The sequence below is a fragment of the Vanellus vanellus genome, assembly GCF_965231255.1.
Source record: "Vanellus vanellus genome assembly, chromosome: 18".
NCBI classification, from domain to species: domain Eukaryota; kingdom Metazoa; phylum Chordata; class Aves; order Charadriiformes; family Charadriidae; genus Vanellus; species Vanellus vanellus.
Genome location: NC_138923.1, coordinates 8,753,465 through 8,771,392, shown reverse-complemented (window position 1 = coordinate 8,771,392; position 17,928 = coordinate 8,753,465). Strand labels below are relative to the sequence as shown.

The window sequence follows — 17,928 nt, the reverse complement described above, 5'->3', positions numbered from 1 at the left end:
CTTGTACGCTGCTCCCACGCAGGTCTTCGCTCCGTGCCTCAGTTTCTCTGCAGGAAAAGAGACTTCTCCCCCTGCTCCTCCCCGGGGCCGCGCTGGGTTCGGCACAATAGCAAACCTCCATGTTATTATTCTGGGGGCGGAAAGCAGCATTACTCAGAGCTGGGATTGCTAATAACTCACTAAATATAGCGCTTTCCCGCTCCAGAGTACTTTCTGAACTCTAACTTGTGAGCCCTAACCTCCTCCAGAGCCAGGGACCGGCGGCGCTGTGCGGGCAGGGATGCCGGGAGAGCAACAGGACAACGTTCCCCGAGGATGCTCCTGCCTGGAGGTGCTTCTTTTCGATGGAAGGAGCGGGCATCGCGTCAGTCCCTCCTGAGCTCGCCCAGGTTGAGGGGGACGGGGGCAGCAGGCTGGGGTCCAGGGGGGGGCGGGCAGTGAGGGACGGGCTCCCGCAGCCGCTCGGTGATGGTGGGAAGCGGCTGCTTCTCCCACTCGCCCTGCAAGAGAGAGTGGCACCATGAGACCAAGTCAGGTTTTTGGGTACTTGGAGGCTCTGTGTTTCTCCCTACTTGTAAAAATGAAATAATCTATAATATTTGAAGTGGTTTTAGCCCAAACCAGGATGTTTTCTTATGATACATTACTAATTATTTGTATTGCAGAAGCACCTACACATCCCCGAAGAGGCACGGTCATCTGTGGTGCACCACATTGCACCAACTCCCCACACTCAGGAAGTTTCCACCCCGAAAAGTGTTACCCACCAAATCAGATGGAGATGACTCCAACCAGGGACTCTCACCGACCCACCGTGCTCTCAGCCCAGCCCTGAAAAACGCCCTCCACCAGGTATTGGCAGGCGGGTTGGTTGGAGGCGACGCTTGGAGGGTGCCAGCACGGATTTCACGTGCAGCTGCTGCCAAACGGGAGGGACGCAGCCGCCTGGATGAGCCCAGGAAAGGGCTGTCACAGCCATCGGGGCTCGAGGTGACCATGGCCAGGCCAAAATCCCCAGCTCCGTGCATCCATGGGGGCACCTTGTCCTGAGGCTGCTCCCTGCCAGGAGCAATCTGCCGGGTTCAGACGGCACCGAGGGCTGAGCCCGCCGGGCAGGACCTAGCTCAGACGTGACTTGTTGGTGCGGGTTAGCGGCCGGGTGAGAGGCGGGCAGGGGCTGCGAGGGCGGAGGGGGGCTCAGCCTGGGCTGAGCTGGCGGTCGGTGATGCTGCGGTTTGGCTGCCGGTGGCGCGCTCACGCGGAAACGTCAGCGAGAGGCTGAGCCGCAGCGTGAGCAGGAGGAGGGAGGTCTGGAGAGGAGAGGTAGAGCTGTGAGTCATCAGCAGGAAGACGAAGGTTGAGTTTGTGTTTTCAGATGAAATTCCTTGCAGTATGTCAAGCAAAACGGGCCAGAGCCTGCTCCGGCACCAGGAAAACCCTGGGGAAAAGCGGAGGTGGATGGAGGTACCACTCACACAGTGAATGACCAGTGGGGACAGCATTGCAGGGGAGCACCAGCTGGAGAATCATAGAATCACAGAATGGTTTGGGTTGGAAGAGACCCTAAAGACCACCCAGTGCCCCCCCCTGCCCTGGGCAGGGCCACCTCCCCCCAGCCCAGGTTGCCCCCAGCCCCGTCCAACCCGGCCTTGAACCCCTCCAGGGATGGGGCAGCCACAGCTCCTCGGGGCACCCTGCGCCAGGGGCTCACCGCCCCCACAGGGAAACATTTCTTCCTGATATCCAATCTAAATCTCCCCTCTTCCAGTTTGAAGCCATTCCCCCTTATCCCATCACTCCATGCCCTTGTAAAAAGTCCCCCCCCAGCTCTCCTGGAGCCCCTTTAGGCACTGGAAGGGGCTCTGAGGTCTCCCTGGAGCCTTCTCTTCTCCAGGCTGACCCCCCCACCTCTCCCAGCCTGTCCTCCCAGCAGAGGGGCTCCAGCCCTCCCAGCATCTCTGGGGCCTCCTCTGGCCCTGCTCCAACAGCTCCATGGCTTTCCTATGGTGGGGGCTCCAGAGCTGGAGGCAGTACTCCAGGTGGGGTCTCACCAGAAATTCCCCGTACCCTTATGGCGTGAGAGAGCAGTCAGGCATGTTTGGGGCGCACCTGCTCCAGCACTGATCCTCAGCCCCGAGCCCGTCTGCTGCAGCGTTCTGCGCTGCCGACACGTCCCAAACCCTGTGCCGGTGCCTCTCCAGCACCTGCTTTGCTTTTGTGGTAGATCAAAGGCATTTGGAATGTCTCGATAGTTGTTGTTTTCAGTGCTTTTGAATGGAAACCTGAATGTAGAGAGTATGGAGAGTTCACTGGGAGCCCTCGCAGGTGCAGGGGACGCGGGGACAGTGACATCCCCGCAGCCGCTCACAAGCGTTACCTTGAGATTTTGCTCAGTAATTAACAGCACTCAGTCCTTCCAGAAAGCTCGTCAGGTTTGGGATCGCTGAACTGCCAAACCACAAGCTTAATTAGAAGCTGGTGCTTTTATTTTGGCAGAAACAGTGCGGAATAAATGAGATGTCTTAAAATCGGGCTCGCTCTGAAAACAGCAGCGGAGCAGGAGGGGCAGCTCAGCTCCTTCGCCCTCGCTGCGATGCTCGTGACCCACTTTGTGCCAGTGCCGGTTCTGCTCCGCTCGAGTCTCTTCCCAGCCATCCCCTGGCCCTCGCTGACATCAAGAGAGTTGCTTGGGCCGTAATTAAGAGGCTCAATTCATAATTCCGCTGCTGCACAAAACTTCTGCGCCGCTTCTGTCCCCACAGCCGGGCTCTGCGTTGGCCAAAAGGTGCCGCGTCTCCAGTTCCAGGGAACTGGAAAGGATTCTGCCCCCTCCAGAGCAGAGTTTGCTAAAGGGGTTTTACCGGGGCAGAAAGCTGGTGGTCTTCCCTGCAATCAGTTTGGCATCCTCCGGCGCTACTGCGGGTATTGCTGGATCCAGAAATAATGTGTCGTGTGAGTTTATTGCACTGATTAACAGTGTCGGGAGCTGATGGTGATGGGGACCATCAGTGGTTTTAAATCTTCATCATCATGACCGTCATGGCTGGGTCTGTTTTTTCTTTAAAGATCTCACGGCCCTTTATCCTTCATGTTTTGCTGGATCGCCGCGTTCGGAGACTGCACAGATGCTGCGTGTAATGAGCTCGCTCTGCTGGGACCTGACGTTATTCACCAAAATCCTAAAAACCACCTCACGTCTCTCCTCGGCTCTGGAGCTAGCCCTGCTTTAACGCTCCGCAAAAGCAGCCTCCAAAATCGCTTTATGCAAATGCAGCTCCTAATTGAGTCTGGCCGAGCACACCCACAGCGGGCTCGTGCCGTGTTGTTCTAAACACGGGGTTTGGGCTGGACTCAGTGTCCTGCTGACACCGGGGTGCCCCGGGCAGCTCCGGCTCCCTGCCCTGCGCCCGCCGGGCACAGCCGTGTCCTCAGCACCGGGGACCTGACCCATCTCATCGGGGTCACCCTGCGGCACAGCCCCACCGAGCTGCTTTTCTACCCGCAGCCGGGAGTTTTGCTGTGAATCTTTGGTTGCGAAGCTGTACCTACCGGGAACCGGACGGCTGAGGATTTGTTGCAGTGCATCGAGATGGGGGCGAAGCCGTAGAGGGATTTCAGCACGTCTCGGTTGAACGCGTTCCAAGGGACGGAGAAAAACTGTTGTGGGACAGAGACCTGCGGGCACGTGCAGACCTCCTCGTCGTTAAACCTGGGGCAGGAGAAATGCCCCGCTGAAACGCAGGAACGCTGTCCCTTTTCAGCGCTGGATGTGTCTAATTCCTCCCTGCCTAAAGCCCAGCCTGGCATGGCTCCGACGTCGGCGCTGGGAGCATGGAAGGTTTGGGGCCATCTGGACTGACCGGGAGGAGGACACCCTGTGCAAGGTCAGCATCTCGCCCCTCTCACCGTGGGTGAATGGGCTGCAGCCTGCTTCTCTGGCAGGGCTGCTCGGTGCCTGCCTTGGGTTATAAGAAGTATTTTGCACATAAGTCTTTAGCCATGCACTGACTCTTGCTGGGAAGTGCCTCCCTGGGAATGCTCTCCCTTCCTGGTGGTTCTTACTACACAGCCATCCTTAAATCAGAGAATCATAGAATGGTTTGGGTTGGAAGGGACCTCGAAGGTCACGCAGTCCCACCCCCTGCCCTGGGCAGGGCCACCTCCCCCCAGCCCAGGTTGCTCCCAGCCCCGTCCAACCCGGCCTTGAACCCCTCCAGGGATGGGGCAGCCACAGCTCCTCGGGGCACCCTGCGCCAGGGGCTCACCGCCCTCACGATAAAGAATTTATTCCTGATATCTCATCTAAATCTCCCCTCTTCCAGTTTGAAGCCATTCCCCCTCATCCCATCACTCCATGCCCTTGTAAAAAGTCCCTCCCCGGCTCTCCTGGAGCCCCTTTAGGCACTGGAAGGGGCTCTGAGGTCTCCCCAGAGCCTTCTCCTCTCCAGGCTGACCCCCCCCCCCACCTCTCCCAGCCTGTCCTCCCAGCAGAGGGGCTCCAGCCCTCTGTGCAGAGGCTCCGTACCTGTTCACGAGGTTGAAGTATCGGCGCAGGTAACCCGGATCCACAGCGCTTTTGCACAGCTCCAGCTGTGTCTGGGGGTAGTAGTGCACGTAGTTCACGCACATCTCCTCCAGGATGCCAAACCCGCCCTGCGGCACAGACACAAACCTGCTGGCAGTGGGCAGAGAGACTGCAAAGGCACAAAGCTCACACCTCTATGTGCACACACACGTGCGCGCACACACACACACACATATATATGTGTATATATGCACCCCTTCAGGTGCGTGGGATGGGCCGCACTCTGCTCATTTTCCCATCCACCCTGTATGCAAGGGCAGAGTTTCAGGCTAGATCGTGTGGTTTACATTAACATGCAGATTTCCTATAATCCCTCTGCTATATTTAGTTTTGTCCCTGTTGATAGTACCTCTGTCAGGCTCTTTTTTTTTGCTGCCTATGTAGGAAAATAACATGCACTGTCAAAAAAACGCCACTTCTCTTTAATTACAATTAATTCCCGGTGGAACAGTTTGTGATGGGAATTAGAGTGACACGTGCTACTTCTCAATTAGCACCTTGACATCCCCGCCGCAGACAGCAGAGCCTTGCGGGCTCGCGTCTTTACCGCCCTCCCTGTGGTTTCTGGCGGTGATTCAGCGCGGGTTCATGCAGGTGCCCACTTTGTGGGTGCCCCCAGTCCCGGGGTGCGAACACCGGCCAGCCCCAGGCGGGCAGCTGAGCTCGCCCCCGCACTCACCACGGTGGCTCGGCTCCGGTCCTCCGTGTTGTATGTGCAGGTGGTGATGAGTTCGTCACCCTGGAGCGGGAAGGAGGGGGAGGTTCAAACACAGACACGTGGAGGTATGTGAGAGTGCAGAGTTTCCCCTTTCCGATCGGCAAATTTGGGATCGGGGAGTTTGTATCGTAGCAGATGTTCCCTGCAGCGGTGCCAGCCCCGGGGGGCAGCCTGTTTTCCCCACCAGCCCCGAGGTTCGCCGGAGCGCTTGCTAAACTTGCGTCCCGTGGGGAAATTCCCTAGGGCTGTATCCCAGGGATGGTGTTTCCTACTTTCCTCACTTTCTAAGAATTTCTGCAGGGCTGAAGCACCTAAAAAAAAATGCACTTAGGCAACAATTTGAATTGCCAAACCTATAGCCAACTTGATGGCACAACTGCCTCCCCCTCCGCGGTCGGTGCTGGGGCCCGTGGGGACACTGGGGAGCACAGCCCTGGGAATGGTTTCAACGGGTCCTGCGGCTTTTGAGCAGCCTCTTGGGGCACGACGGCTCCCGGAGGTGCCCTCCGCTTTGCAGCCGGGTCCTTCCTCACCCGTACAGCCCCGGGACACACTCAGCCTCTGTTTTACCACCCGCTCCCACTGCATTCGCTTCCTCTCCTTCCATCAAACAAGGAGGGAGGGGGCACCTCCAGTGCACGCACAGTTCGCCCTCACCCCCCGAGGAGCGTCCCTCTGCTAGAGGAAGCCCAGCTAAATTAGATGCTTAATTTAGCTCCCGGCACGGTTCGGTTGCCCACACACCGGTTTTATGCCATATGAGATGAGCCCTGATGTCCCCAAGGCATCTGCGCGGAGGTGGCAGATATGACCCAGGGACCAGGGGGAGCACATCCTCCCGCAGCCCCCCCGGGAGGTTCCCAGATGGCAGCGGGTGCCTGTGCGTGGGCAGGAGCTGCTGGCGGCGGAGGGGATGAGGTGGCGTAAAGGAGACGGGGGTCTCAGGGCTTGCGGGGTCAGGGGTAGGGCTTGCACTGTTTGGAAGCCACCACGGTTTTTGGAGCCACTCACCGGAAAAACGGCGACCACCTCCTTCAGCATGCGGATCTCCTGGGAGGGAAGGGAAGGAAAGGGGCCGTGTCAGAGCAACGCCGTGGCTCTGCACCCAGGACAGCAGCCCCGCGGGTGACATCCAGCCGGGACCCCCCCCCCCCACTGCCCCTGCGGACCCCCGTACCTGGAAGTGAGGGCTGTAGTGACCGTCGGCGTTCACGACCTGCCGCTCCCTCCCGTCCCGGGCCAGCACTGTCACCACTTTTCTTCCTGCCAGGTGAGTGTGGAGCTGGGAGGCGAAGATGCGGATGCCGGCAGCGGGCAGAGCCTGGGGGAAGGATGGCTCAAGCCCTTTGCCCAACCCCATCCCTCTCCCCTCCCGTGCATCCCCTTTGCTGCGCGCTGGGGACCGGCCATCCCTGTGCTGGCTCCCGCACGGGGGTGTGGGGATCGCTGCGCCCTTGGAGCGGCGTAGGAGCGAGCTCCCTGCAGAGGGACAGACGCTCGGTCTGCGGCCAAAACCAATTTATGCGCTGCCGTGCCCTAAGTCAGCAGGAGCAGCTGAGCCAGGCGCTGCTTGCTTCCTCGCATTCGTTAGTGGTGGCACAAGTGATTCCTTTTGGGTAGGCCCTACGAAAATATCCACTAAAATTTCCTTCAGAGCAAAGTGGGCATTTTGAAACCATGCTTGAGAGAGCTCTTGGCAAGCTCCTTGGAAGCAGAGGCCAATCTTCCCATCTCTGTGGGGGAAAGCACCGCCGGGGCACGGCCAGCTCGGCAGTAAGATTTATGGGAACGGTACCCCGGGGAGCCGGAGCAGATGGTGCCCCGGGAGAGCGGCTTTGAGGGGGATTCAGCGCATCCCAACCAGCTGCTCGCTGTTTGTTGTACATGGCAGATTTTTTTTTTTTCTTTCCAGCACAACCTCGTGGTAAGGGGTTCAGGGAGTTTAAAACTGGGAATGGGGAGACCGGAGCTCGGTGCCGTATCACTGCTGCCTGGGACCTGGGAAAAAGGCATTTGCAACCTCTCTAACCTCTCTTCTCCGAGGTGAAGCCGGGGCGGAGAGGATGGGCACTCACCAGCTGGGTGCATTTGTCGGTGCAATACCCTGTGAGGACGAAAGCATCCTCGCCCGGGGGAATGGCCATCACCGGCGTGTACACCAAGCCCAGCTCCATGATGCCGGCGTCGTAGCGTCGCAGGGTGGCTGTGAAGTAAAGGCGGATTCCCGAGGAGTCGCGGCGACCTGGCAGGCGAGAGGACGAGGCTGCAAGTCACCGTGGGGGAGGTGACAGCTGTTGGGACAAGGTCAGGCGTGAAAAATGACGCTGGGCTGCAGTGGGTGTGGGGAGAGGTGCTCCAGCCTCTCACTCGCAGCTTCCTTCATGTGTGCAGTTCTTAATGTTTTAAAATCCTAGATATTTTCATGCAAGCCTTTACAGAGTGGCCCCAAACACGTACCTGGTCCCCTACGGAGGTCACCGACCTGAGGTTGAATTGCTCCCAAGAGAGGTAAGTAGTGCCTTTGGAGAGCCCAAAGCAGGAGGACAGATCATGGGGTGCTTTGGAGAACTCCCTCAGACATAGGGCTCATTGCATCTTTAGCTGATACATCCAAATAACGAAGGCCGTGCTGTTATTGGGGGCCCGGCAGGAGGAGAAATGCATATGGAGCAAGTACTCCTTGCGTTAAAAAGCTTCTGGTCTCTCTTGCATTTGAGATTGCTCCATTTAACCCCCCCCCAAGGAGCTGGTGGGAGCTGGAGAAGACCCCATGCCCATGGTGTGCCCGGGGCAGATGCTGACCACGGGGCAGGCAGAGGCCCTGCTGAGATGCAAAGCGGAGCTCTGGCTCCCGTTTCCCACCCAGCTTTGCAAGCCAAGGCAAAGGGCAGGTTCAGGCGGTCAGGAGGGAGTCAGGCCGGCTTTGAACTCCCTGTATCTGGGCTGGAGCCCACCCAGGGATAAGAATAACGGGGGAGACACTATTGGTTAACACGCAAAAGCAGATAAATTATGAAAGACGTGAGCTCCGTATTTATAGACGTGTTTCTTCTCAAGTTGCCAAATGTGCTATGATTGATCTACAGTACATATGCTCTGGTCTCCTAAAAATATACTTGGGTAGTCAAGAAGCTACTTGTTTTTATGTTAATGAAGAAACTGGCTTGTTTGGCATCCTTTTTTTTTTTTCAAATGTGTCTCCTGACAATGTTATCAAAGCAGGAGTACCAGTAAAACAACATCTAAATTCCCTGATCCCCAGATCCCCAGCCAGGCTGGTGCTGGTGCTGTCTCTCTGGTGACTGTTGCTCTTGCTCTGAGCTCAGACCCACCACCTTGCACAGAAACTGGGGGACACCCTGTGGCAGCCCAGCTTAATAACGGGGTTGCCTTTGAGCGCTGCCCTGTAGGAACGACGTGTAGGGGCAGCTTTCTGCCTGGGGGGTGGCAGGCCCAGCCAGGCTCCCCTTCCCTGAGCATCCCTCCCCACCACTGGGCATGCACCAGGATGGGGTCCAGCCTCTGGTGAGGATGACTTTGCTGAGAGCAGAAAGGCAGCAGCACGGCGAGGATTTAATATGTTCCTCCCGCTAGTGCAGATCTGGACCATGAGGTCTCCAGAAAGTTGCAAACAGGGCTATGGTTTCGGCCAAGTTTTCTTCTGTATGAAGCCCTCCCTAGCAGGGTGGCAGTCCCCGGTGTTTATCCAGCTCTCCTGCCAGTGCCTCACTGGGGAGGGATGGGGCGTCCCCACGCACCCACTCACCTTTGAACACCAGGGGATTGTGGTAATGGATCTCAAGGCGCAAATATCTGGAGGAGCCTGGGCCACCAAAGGCAAGACCTGCTTCTTCAGGGTAGTAGAAAGCCTGGAAGGAAAGGGAGTGTTAAGGGAGTGGTGGGGTGTTTTTCCTGGGGACAAAGCCGAAATGCCTTGGGAAGCCTAAGGGAAATGTCTGGGCATAATCCTGACCCCCACCGTGGGCTGAGGGACATGACTTGTGCTTTTGATTGTGCTTGGTGAGCTGGTCGTGCTTCCAAAGGCTTCTCCCATGCCGGCATGCACATGCAATGACATAGCCACTGAGTAGGGTCATCACACTGATCGATGGCACTGAGGAGGTGGGCTGAGGTGAGGTGGACACTCAGAAACATCTTGGGGGAGCTCAGACAGGGGTAGACAGAGATCTCAACAGAGACCGGGGTTGGGACAGACTACATGGGACAATCCCAAGATGAGATCGGGAAGGGTTGGGAGGCAGCAGGAAAGTGCCCAGGAGCAAAGCTTTCACCCAGGGTGGTGGGTCCCGTCTCGCACCCACCTGCGCTCCCATGGCCCACGCTGCAAGCACGTGCCTGCAGTAGTTGAGCCGGTCTGGCTTCATCTTGGAGTCGCAGGGCCCGTTGTAGTGGGGGAAGCTGTCAAACTCAGCAGCGCACTGGAAGACTTCCATGTGGTGGACCAGAGCCTCGTTGCCCACCGTGATCACTGGCTCGTACTGCAAAGCAGCACCCAAGAAGGAGGACACATTAAGACCATTTGCTGAGAGCTCATCTGCAGGGGCCCAAGGCAGGTATGTCTGCTACGCGTTACTGAATGGGAGAAGGTTTCTGCCACGTGACGGGGAGGGAAGCTTGCTCTGGGCGTGAGGCACCAAGGCCAAGAGCTCTTGGATGGCTTTGGGACCAACGCAGAGTCCACCAGAACCCATAGAGAAACATCTCATCCCTTCTCCAGTGACAGATGCACCTGATCAGCAGATGATCTTGGTCTGCTCTGTGGTGACTGAGTCCTTCGACAGTTTTGCAGGGCGTGAGTGACTCTGGGGACATTGTTTTTTTCTAAAGAGGGTCCTGGCCACATTGCGGTAGCTCTGCCTGCAGCTATCGGGTTTTGTTTCCGGTCAACAGCTGCTTGGGGCACGGGGAGGGGGATTTGGGGTAGAAAGAGTGACTTCAAATAAGCCCGAGGAAGGGCTCTGGCTAAAAGCACCAGCTGTAGAAATGATCTGCAGCAGCGGGAAGGTATCGGGAGTTACGCACTTTTTACTTACACACAGATGATTCATTTCACACCATCTGTTGGAGAGAAAACCCTCCTTCTGAGTTTTCCTTTGCAATGCCGTCTCTCCCCTATAAATCGCTAAGCACTGGCTTTCGGCTCCTGTGTCAGGTTTTCCCTCTCCCCGTTGTGTGTTTTTGGCTCTGGGTGTGCCAGGTCACCTGCCGAGCCACCTCCGCGCCTGCCGGGGCGATGCAGCTCGTGACGGGCTGATGACAGGCGTTACGTCTGCCTTTCCCTGCCCTGGGCTGCCTGCAGGTTTCTGCCTCTCCTTGGAGGGAGGTGACCCAAGGGTGTGCAACACATCAGGGCAGTGCACACAAGTTGCATTTATGTCTGTAACCACTTTTTTTTTTTTTTTGAGTATTCCTAATCTTTTAGAAGGCAGTTCATACCCTGGTTCGCTTTGCCCCGCTCTTGCCAGCCCTGTTGCTCTGTTTCCCACGTTTTTGTATTCCTCATGGCTCATTGTGTGCCATAATCCTGCCATGGGTCTGCCCTTGATGGCTACAGCTCTGCCTTCCGCAGGGGTCAGCGCTGCACGGGAGCTTGCCCTGGTACTTGCTCATTGTGCCAGGTGGAAAGTCACCACCCTGCAACCTTCTGCTGAGAAACTTCTGACTTCGGGTTTTCTAGGAGACATGAGGATGCTGCTGGCTGGGGGGATGGCTCTGGGAGATGTTTTGGTACCATGCTGCGGAAGACGTGTGGGTCTGAAAGCCTCCCTGTGAAAGGGCAGGGAAGAGGTGGACTTCGCAGAATGGTGAACGCGACCGCTGATCTGCACCAGGGAAAGCAACCCTCTTCTCCTGCCTCTTACCATGATAATGTGATGTTTGGGGAAGCCGGCTGGGAGCTCTGCCATGTAACACCAGTAGGTTGTCTCCTGGCTGGGAATGACAATGTCGGGGGCTGTTATCTCCATGGTCTTCATGTCGCTGGGCAATTCAGGGATGGTGATGTTGGGCTTTAGCAGCTGCACCCTCTGCAGTCCCCTGTGGATGGCAGAGATGTTGATGGCTTGGAGGGAATGGACCGGTTTCTCCAGGATCCCGTAGATAAGGTGCACGGTGCCGTCCTGAAGTGAGAGCAAAGTATATCAGCTGGTTTTTCATGCAGGAATGTGAACTGCATGGACTATTAGCACCAGTATCAGTGGTATGAATCCAGGAGTGGGCTTGGACCCCTCCCCAGATGGGAAACCACCCTGACTTCACCAGTAACTCACTTCGCTGGGCTGTCCCAGAAAGACTGTAGATTTAGGGGCATTTCTTTGGCTGATGTGATCACAGAGGATTCCCTACCAGTTGGGAGAGTCTGAAAAATTTTCCCTAGACGGCATCACTTCTGTAAGGGTATGTCCTCTCTGCTCTTTCAGAGCCCCTCATCGCTCCTGAGCTCCAGGCTGGGACGGCCACGTCGGTTCAGGGCTTATCCCACCCTACAGCCCAGCCGCAGCAACGGCCATGGGCAGCAGCCTGGGGAGGAACAAGGCTTCTTCCTGAAATCCTCCATTTCTCTCAGGTTCTGATGGGGGATACCAAGAGAGGCTTTGCTGAAAGTCTACCGCAAGCAAGGAAGGTGCTGCTGAATCCAGTGAGCTCTGGACAGGAGATAAGGAAGAAAGGAAAAGAGGATAATTTTCTCTAAAAGGATCAGAGAAGAAAGACCTGCAAGTCTTTTCCCAGTTCACACAGAGATTTTTTTTTTCCTCCAGGGCTCTCCATGTTTTGGCAGACAGTAGACATTTCTCACTGCAAGACGAGATTTGAAAACTAGCAACAAAAACTCAAAGATGCTCTGTGCCCACGTTGGCTTTAAAATATCCTGCCCAGCAAAGGCTTTCATCTGAAACCAGCATTGTGCCGATTTGCGCCGGCTCCCAGAGTCCATGGCTGAGACCCCAAAGCCCTTCAACATCCCCACTGGGAAGGTTTCCCCCAAATCCCCTCTCATGGTGGAGCGGCGAATACAGACCCAGAGAGACCTGACCGAACCACACACGAGCACACTGCAGTGACTCTATTTGCGGTCCCTTTGCTCTGGCTCCTGCCAAAACCCTCCTCTCTGCCTCCTGTTGAACACCACCAACACCTCTTTGTAACACCCCAAACAGTTGGCTCCAGACTGCAAACTGGAGTGATGCAGGAGGGTATTTATATAGACCTAACACACGCTTAACAGGAGCGGATGATGCAAACGAGCTAAAATCTACACTTTATAGAGGTTTATAAGGGATTGTAAATAGATCGTGCCAAACATTACTCATGTCCCAGGGCTGACATCTGTAGCATGCTTCCTTTCTTCCCTAGACAGCGCAAACGCCTGATGCCATCCCCAAAACAAAACACCGGCCAAGTAGAGCCATGCAGGTTGGGGTTTGCAGCCCAGCTTGGTGCCCTGGGGCTGGGACGGGGTTGGGACAGGGATGGGGAGTGCTATAGCGGGGTGAGGGCGATGCCATACCTCTATAAGGTAGTCCTTGGGGTCACAGGTGCTGAAGGCTCTTCTGAAGAGGAGGTAGAGCCCCTCGGGAGCCTTCCGAGCCCCAAGGAGCTGGTAGTCCTGCTGCGAGTCCATGTGGAGCTGCCCCTTGGCATCGCTCCAGGCATCCTGCAGGAGGAAGAGCATCCCCCTAAGCCAGGAGACTCCGCTGGCCCCGCTCAGCCCGAGGAGCCCACGGCAGTGACCTCCAGCGGTACCGCGAGTCGTGAGGTCCTCCTTCTGTTCACCCTCCGCTTGGTTCACCCTCCATGTCCTGGAGGGGGAGGGAGACTGTGTTTCGGTTACCCCCGTGTCCCCCTCCAGCAGCCCACGGGCAGAGCTGGGCCGGCACGGTCCCTGCCACGAGACCCGTGGTGCTCGGCACAGGCGGACCTGTGAAATACGTGACCCAACATTGATATTCTGCAGAAAGACCTTTGCAAGTTGAGATGCGACGGGGGAAAGGACGGGGAGGGGGGGAAAGCCCGCAGGGACAGGTGAAGGTGTTGCATCGGTCTGTGCTGTGTTTTGGGTGTATTTGGCTGAGGGCACCTTCAGAGGGGGGTGATGTGCTCTCCAAGACTCTTGCCGCACACCAGCCGCTCGCAATCTAAGATCAGACCCTTGCCGGGCTGTAGTGTCAGTCCTAGAAATCGCTACCCCTCTTCAAAGTCCTTCATTCGTTGTGGCCAGGTTGTTTCAGCAGCCCAGCGAGGCCTCCCAAAAACTCCTCAGTGCTGATGGTGGTGACAAAGCCACAGCGAGAAGCAAAGCAGTAGGTTACTCCTGTGCTTAAGGATTTGGGGGTTCGGAGTGTGAAATCCTGCAAGAATTTGGATTTGAACAGTGTTGTTCTCTTGATCTTGTGTGACTCCTGTTGATATCTTTTGTTTACTGAGAAAAGGCATCTAAGAAGTACCTCACTGTACGTACACAAGTGGCATCGGTTCTCTTATCTTGGCGGAAAGAAACAGCAGAAAAAGAATAAAGCATCTTGGCATCATTTCACCCAGAACTATAGAGTAATATTTTGAGAACATATTGTCCTTAGAGGGGGAGAGTAAAATCAGCTACATGAAGCTAGCATGACATTTGTTTTTATAGGAGTGTGGTGTGCAAATTATTCTCGTAGTACATGGGGGGGTTAAGCAAATTGGGATCTTTTTAACAGCTGACATACTTATCCAGAAGAAAGACTGCTGGGAGCGAGAAAACCAGGACTGGAGAGGTTTATAGAAATCTCCTTGCAGGGTGCTGTTCAGCACCAACTGCAAACGAAAGCCCACGTTCTGCCCCGTGTTTAATTCAGCGCTGTTTGTCTTTCAGTGAGCCCATGAAGGCAGATTAGAAATGATCCTTTATGGTTTTTTAACATGACGCTGTGAAATACCGTCGCATTCGGGCCACCACGCATCCTGAATGGCTGGTAATTAGCAGGAGAACAGTACAGATAATAAGCCGTCCTTTTCATCCTTTCATTACACTGCAGATCACACTGCGGCTGATTGCGAAAGGATGTATTTTATGGTTAATTTGAAGTAAGCAGAGAGGTAAAATTTAACTTACTGGAAAGCCTCACACAGGGAAAAATGTGGATTGCTTTCTGCAACTGAGCGCAATTGCAATAAGCCTAACGAGGTGGTCTGGGGATGGGTAAAAGACGGAGAGCACCGGGGCAGTTACTGTAACTGCAGCCCCGGTGGAAAGACAAATCAAACAAGAGCCGGGACGAACGGACTGCGTAAGAAAAGAGCGCGATTTACAGTAGGAAAACCAAACAGCAAAATTAGGAATGAGTTTCCCCCTCCCCCCCCCCCCCCCCCATACCTGCTACCACCGGGCGCTTACATAGCACCCAAATAGGTTTGCACGTTTAATTTCGGACAGCATCGTGCCGCTGGCAGGCTGCCCTCCGGGCGGCTTTCCCTGTGTCCTGCCGATGGCTGCGGCAGCGGCGCGGGCGACCCGCCGGCGGGTCGGGGGTGCTGGCCGGAGCGGGCGCTCTGCCTGGTAACTTCTGCGCTTTCTCAAAGTCATTAAGGGAAGCTGTGGTTAATTTTTAATGAGACTGATGGCAGGGCACAGGCGAACCGAGGTGTTGCTGCACCCTGCACGTGTGTGAGTGTGTGAGTGTGAGCTGTCTGTACAACCACCCGTTGGCCGCAGAAACATCCAGGTTTTGGTTCCACTCAGCCTTGCTGTATTTAATCTTTTCTCTTTGGGTTTAAGATCCTATGCCGAATCCATAGTGTGGACCTGATCTGTGGGTGCCTCTGGGACGGAAACCCCCAAGACCTTTTGGACCCCTTCCACCCGAGCAGCGGGAGCGCTCCGGCGCGCGCCGTGCCCTGCACCAGCGCCGGTCTTTCCAAACCATGAACCAGATCCACCTATGGGAAGGCAACCCCGAAAGCAGCCGTGCAAACACACGAGCAACTCACCCCGAAATAGGAATTGTGCCCATCGCTCCAGAGCACGGCCAGGTCCGCGTTCTCGAACTCGCCCCTGTCCGACATCCCGAAGAGGAGCCCGAACCGCAGGTCCCTGACGAGGAGCTGGAAATGCACGACTTGCTCGGGGTAGCTGATGTTCCAGGAGAGCTGGAGCAGCCCCTGGGGATCGAGGGGCACCTTGTAGGGAAAATCACTCCCACGGGGTGCCGAGCCCTGCAGGGCCACCACCAAGATGACCAGGAACACCGCGATCATGGTGAAGTACATGGATGCCACCTCCCGCAGCTTGAAGCTGGGGCAGGGACAGGGCTTGCTCCCGGAGGTCTGCATGCTGGGGAGGACGGCACCCGCGCGCCTGGCTTTGCCCATTTATGTGCTGGCCCTCCCGGGCAAGCCGGGTAAGCGATACTCTTTAATTGCATTTGGTTGTTGGGAAATTGGATTGTTGTATTGGCCTTTCCCCCCGCCCCCCCCCAGCCCCCCACCTCCTGGACAAACACTCATCATTTGCTGCCTCCCCTTAATCGGCTCTAATTGCACATGGACGTTATCAATAGTAATTGAATTCGACTGGGCTGATGTTATTCACTCTTAAATCTTCCTTGGTGGCTGGAAAGGGCTCTTTACTCGCGAGTTGCTCTCACGGAGCCCTGCGTGGACACACTCTGCCCTGCTCGTGGTGCCTCTCGCCCGGCTCCACAGCCGGCCCTGCCTGCGCTCTGCGAGGCGACAGCTCCGGGATAGCCCCGGGAGCAACCCCAGCAACAGATCCCCACGTCCCCCAGCCTGGCATCACTTATCATGCGAAAGGTGACCAGTCTGGGGAGGATCAAATCCCAGTGTCGGCTGCCAGATGGACGCAGAGTCCCGGTCCCGCTGCCTGCCCACGCTCTGCTGGGTGCAGCTCAGGGTATCACTGCGTGCATCCCCGTTTTCTTTTTGCTCCTCTGAGTATCCACGCAGGTCGGTGGCTTGCAGGTAAGCTGGCCCAAGCACAGCCAGGACACCCCTCGGCGTCCCCCAGCCCTGTGCTGCTCAGGCTGCGCCGAGATCCGGGCTGCACCGCGGGGACCTGTCCGGCTGCTCGTTCCCTCCCAGGGCCCCCGCCAATGGCACGAAGCCCACGGAGCTGTTTCTGTGTTTGTTTATTTTTGGAGGTTGGCCTCCCTGGGGACACGACACATTTGCATGAGATGCTGCCGAAAGCTGAGCCGAGTCAAGCATCCCGGAGCCCCGTGGTCCTTTAGTCACTGCTGGGTTTAAAATGAACCTCTCCAAACCGACTGTGGTGTCGTTCGCTGGAGTGTCACAGCAGGTCCAGAAGAAGGGTCCCAGGAGAGGACATGTCCTTCCCATGTTTTGGGTGGAGGCAATGGCGCTTTCTGCTCCAGCGAGCCAGCCCAATAGCTCAGCTGGAGGCAGTGTGGGAGATGGCTGTTCTCCTCCCATCTCAGCCTCCATCCGTTTTTTAACCTGTTAATAATAGTTTTACATGTAATCGTGATCACACCTCCAGGAAAATGCTGCAAGAGTTTATTTTAGCAGGGTAGAGCTAGCCTGGCGGTGCTGAGCTGGGATCTTGGCATCTCATGGGGTCTTTCCTGCGCATCCCAGCATTGGAGGCAGCCCCAGGCTCCCAGCAGCCGGGGATAGAAAGGGTACAAACCAGAGCAGAGTCAGCCTGGCTCGTTAATGCTCAGAGTAATCAGGGAAGAAAATTAGAATGAACGGCACGTTATGAGCAGCGTGCCGTATCATTCATCGGAGTGCCTTGGAGGATGCGGGGAGCATGAACGGACTCGGCTGCGGCGGCTGGAGGAGGCAGCCGACGGGGACTGCAGCGAGGAAGTGTCTTACCACTGGGAAGCACTAAATCCTTCCCCTATCCTCCTCCAAAATACCCCATGGGGATGTATTGCCTGTGGAGGGCACCTCAGGGATTCCATTTACTTTTCCAGGTGGAAAATTACATTTTTGGTTAATAACTGTCGCTGAATTCAGCCCTTCTCAGCCTCCTGCCCTGGCAGCTCGAGGCTGCTCTTCTCCCCCATCCAGCGGCGGCAGGGAATGGCCCCCTCACCCCTGCAGCCCCGGGGGCTTTGCAGTGCTGGCATTGCCCGGATTTCAGCCCTGAGAGAACCTGGGAGAAACAAGAGCCCAGTGATGCTGCCCCGGGTCTCTGGTCCCATGGCTGCTGAGGACGTGGTGACCCAAGTGCCAGTGGATGTCCCTGTCTGCTTGTGTTTTCCTCCTGGGAATTTCTCATCAGTGCGGTACAGAGTTCAGCATCGGGTGACCGGCACTTGGGAGGTGCTTCTCCTCTCAGATGGGATTACTTTGGGGTGGCATAAGGGGATAATATCTGTGCTGCACTGATTATTTAGATAATTATCCCATGAGGTTGAGTATCTCAGGAATAGGAAGGCAAATGGGTGATGCTGCAGGCTTTGAGATTCGCTCTTCTGCTTTCTAATGACGCAGTTTGCGCAAAGGAGTCCTGATTGCGAGCAGGGCCTTCTCTGAGCTCACGGGCATTAAGTAATATTGACAGTGTTTGAAATATTTTTCCTGCAAAGCTAAATGCCAGAGAAGATGCCAATTTCCCCCAAACAGCCAGAAATGAAAT

The 17,928-nt window shown here is 56.1% G+C and overlaps 1 protein-coding gene across 1 annotated transcript; it reads right to left on the bottom strand.

Moving 5' to 3' along the window:
- Positions 1–365: 365 nt before the first annotated feature.
- On the bottom strand, positions 366–15,632 carry DBH (dopamine beta-hydroxylase; the record flags this gene model as incomplete). The annotated part of the gene is made up of 12 exons (XM_082492566.1): positions 366–500; positions 3,550–3,709; positions 4,526–4,653; positions 5,265–5,324; positions 6,315–6,353; positions 6,481–6,624; positions 7,379–7,545; positions 9,070–9,172; positions 9,626–9,802; positions 11,186–11,443; positions 12,832–12,978; positions 15,291–15,632. 12 exons carry the CDS (start codon positions 15,630–15,632, stop codon positions 366–368), a joined length of 1,860 nt encoding a protein of 619 aa, XP_082348692.1.
- Between the last annotated feature and the right edge of the window lie 2,296 nt (positions 15,633–17,928).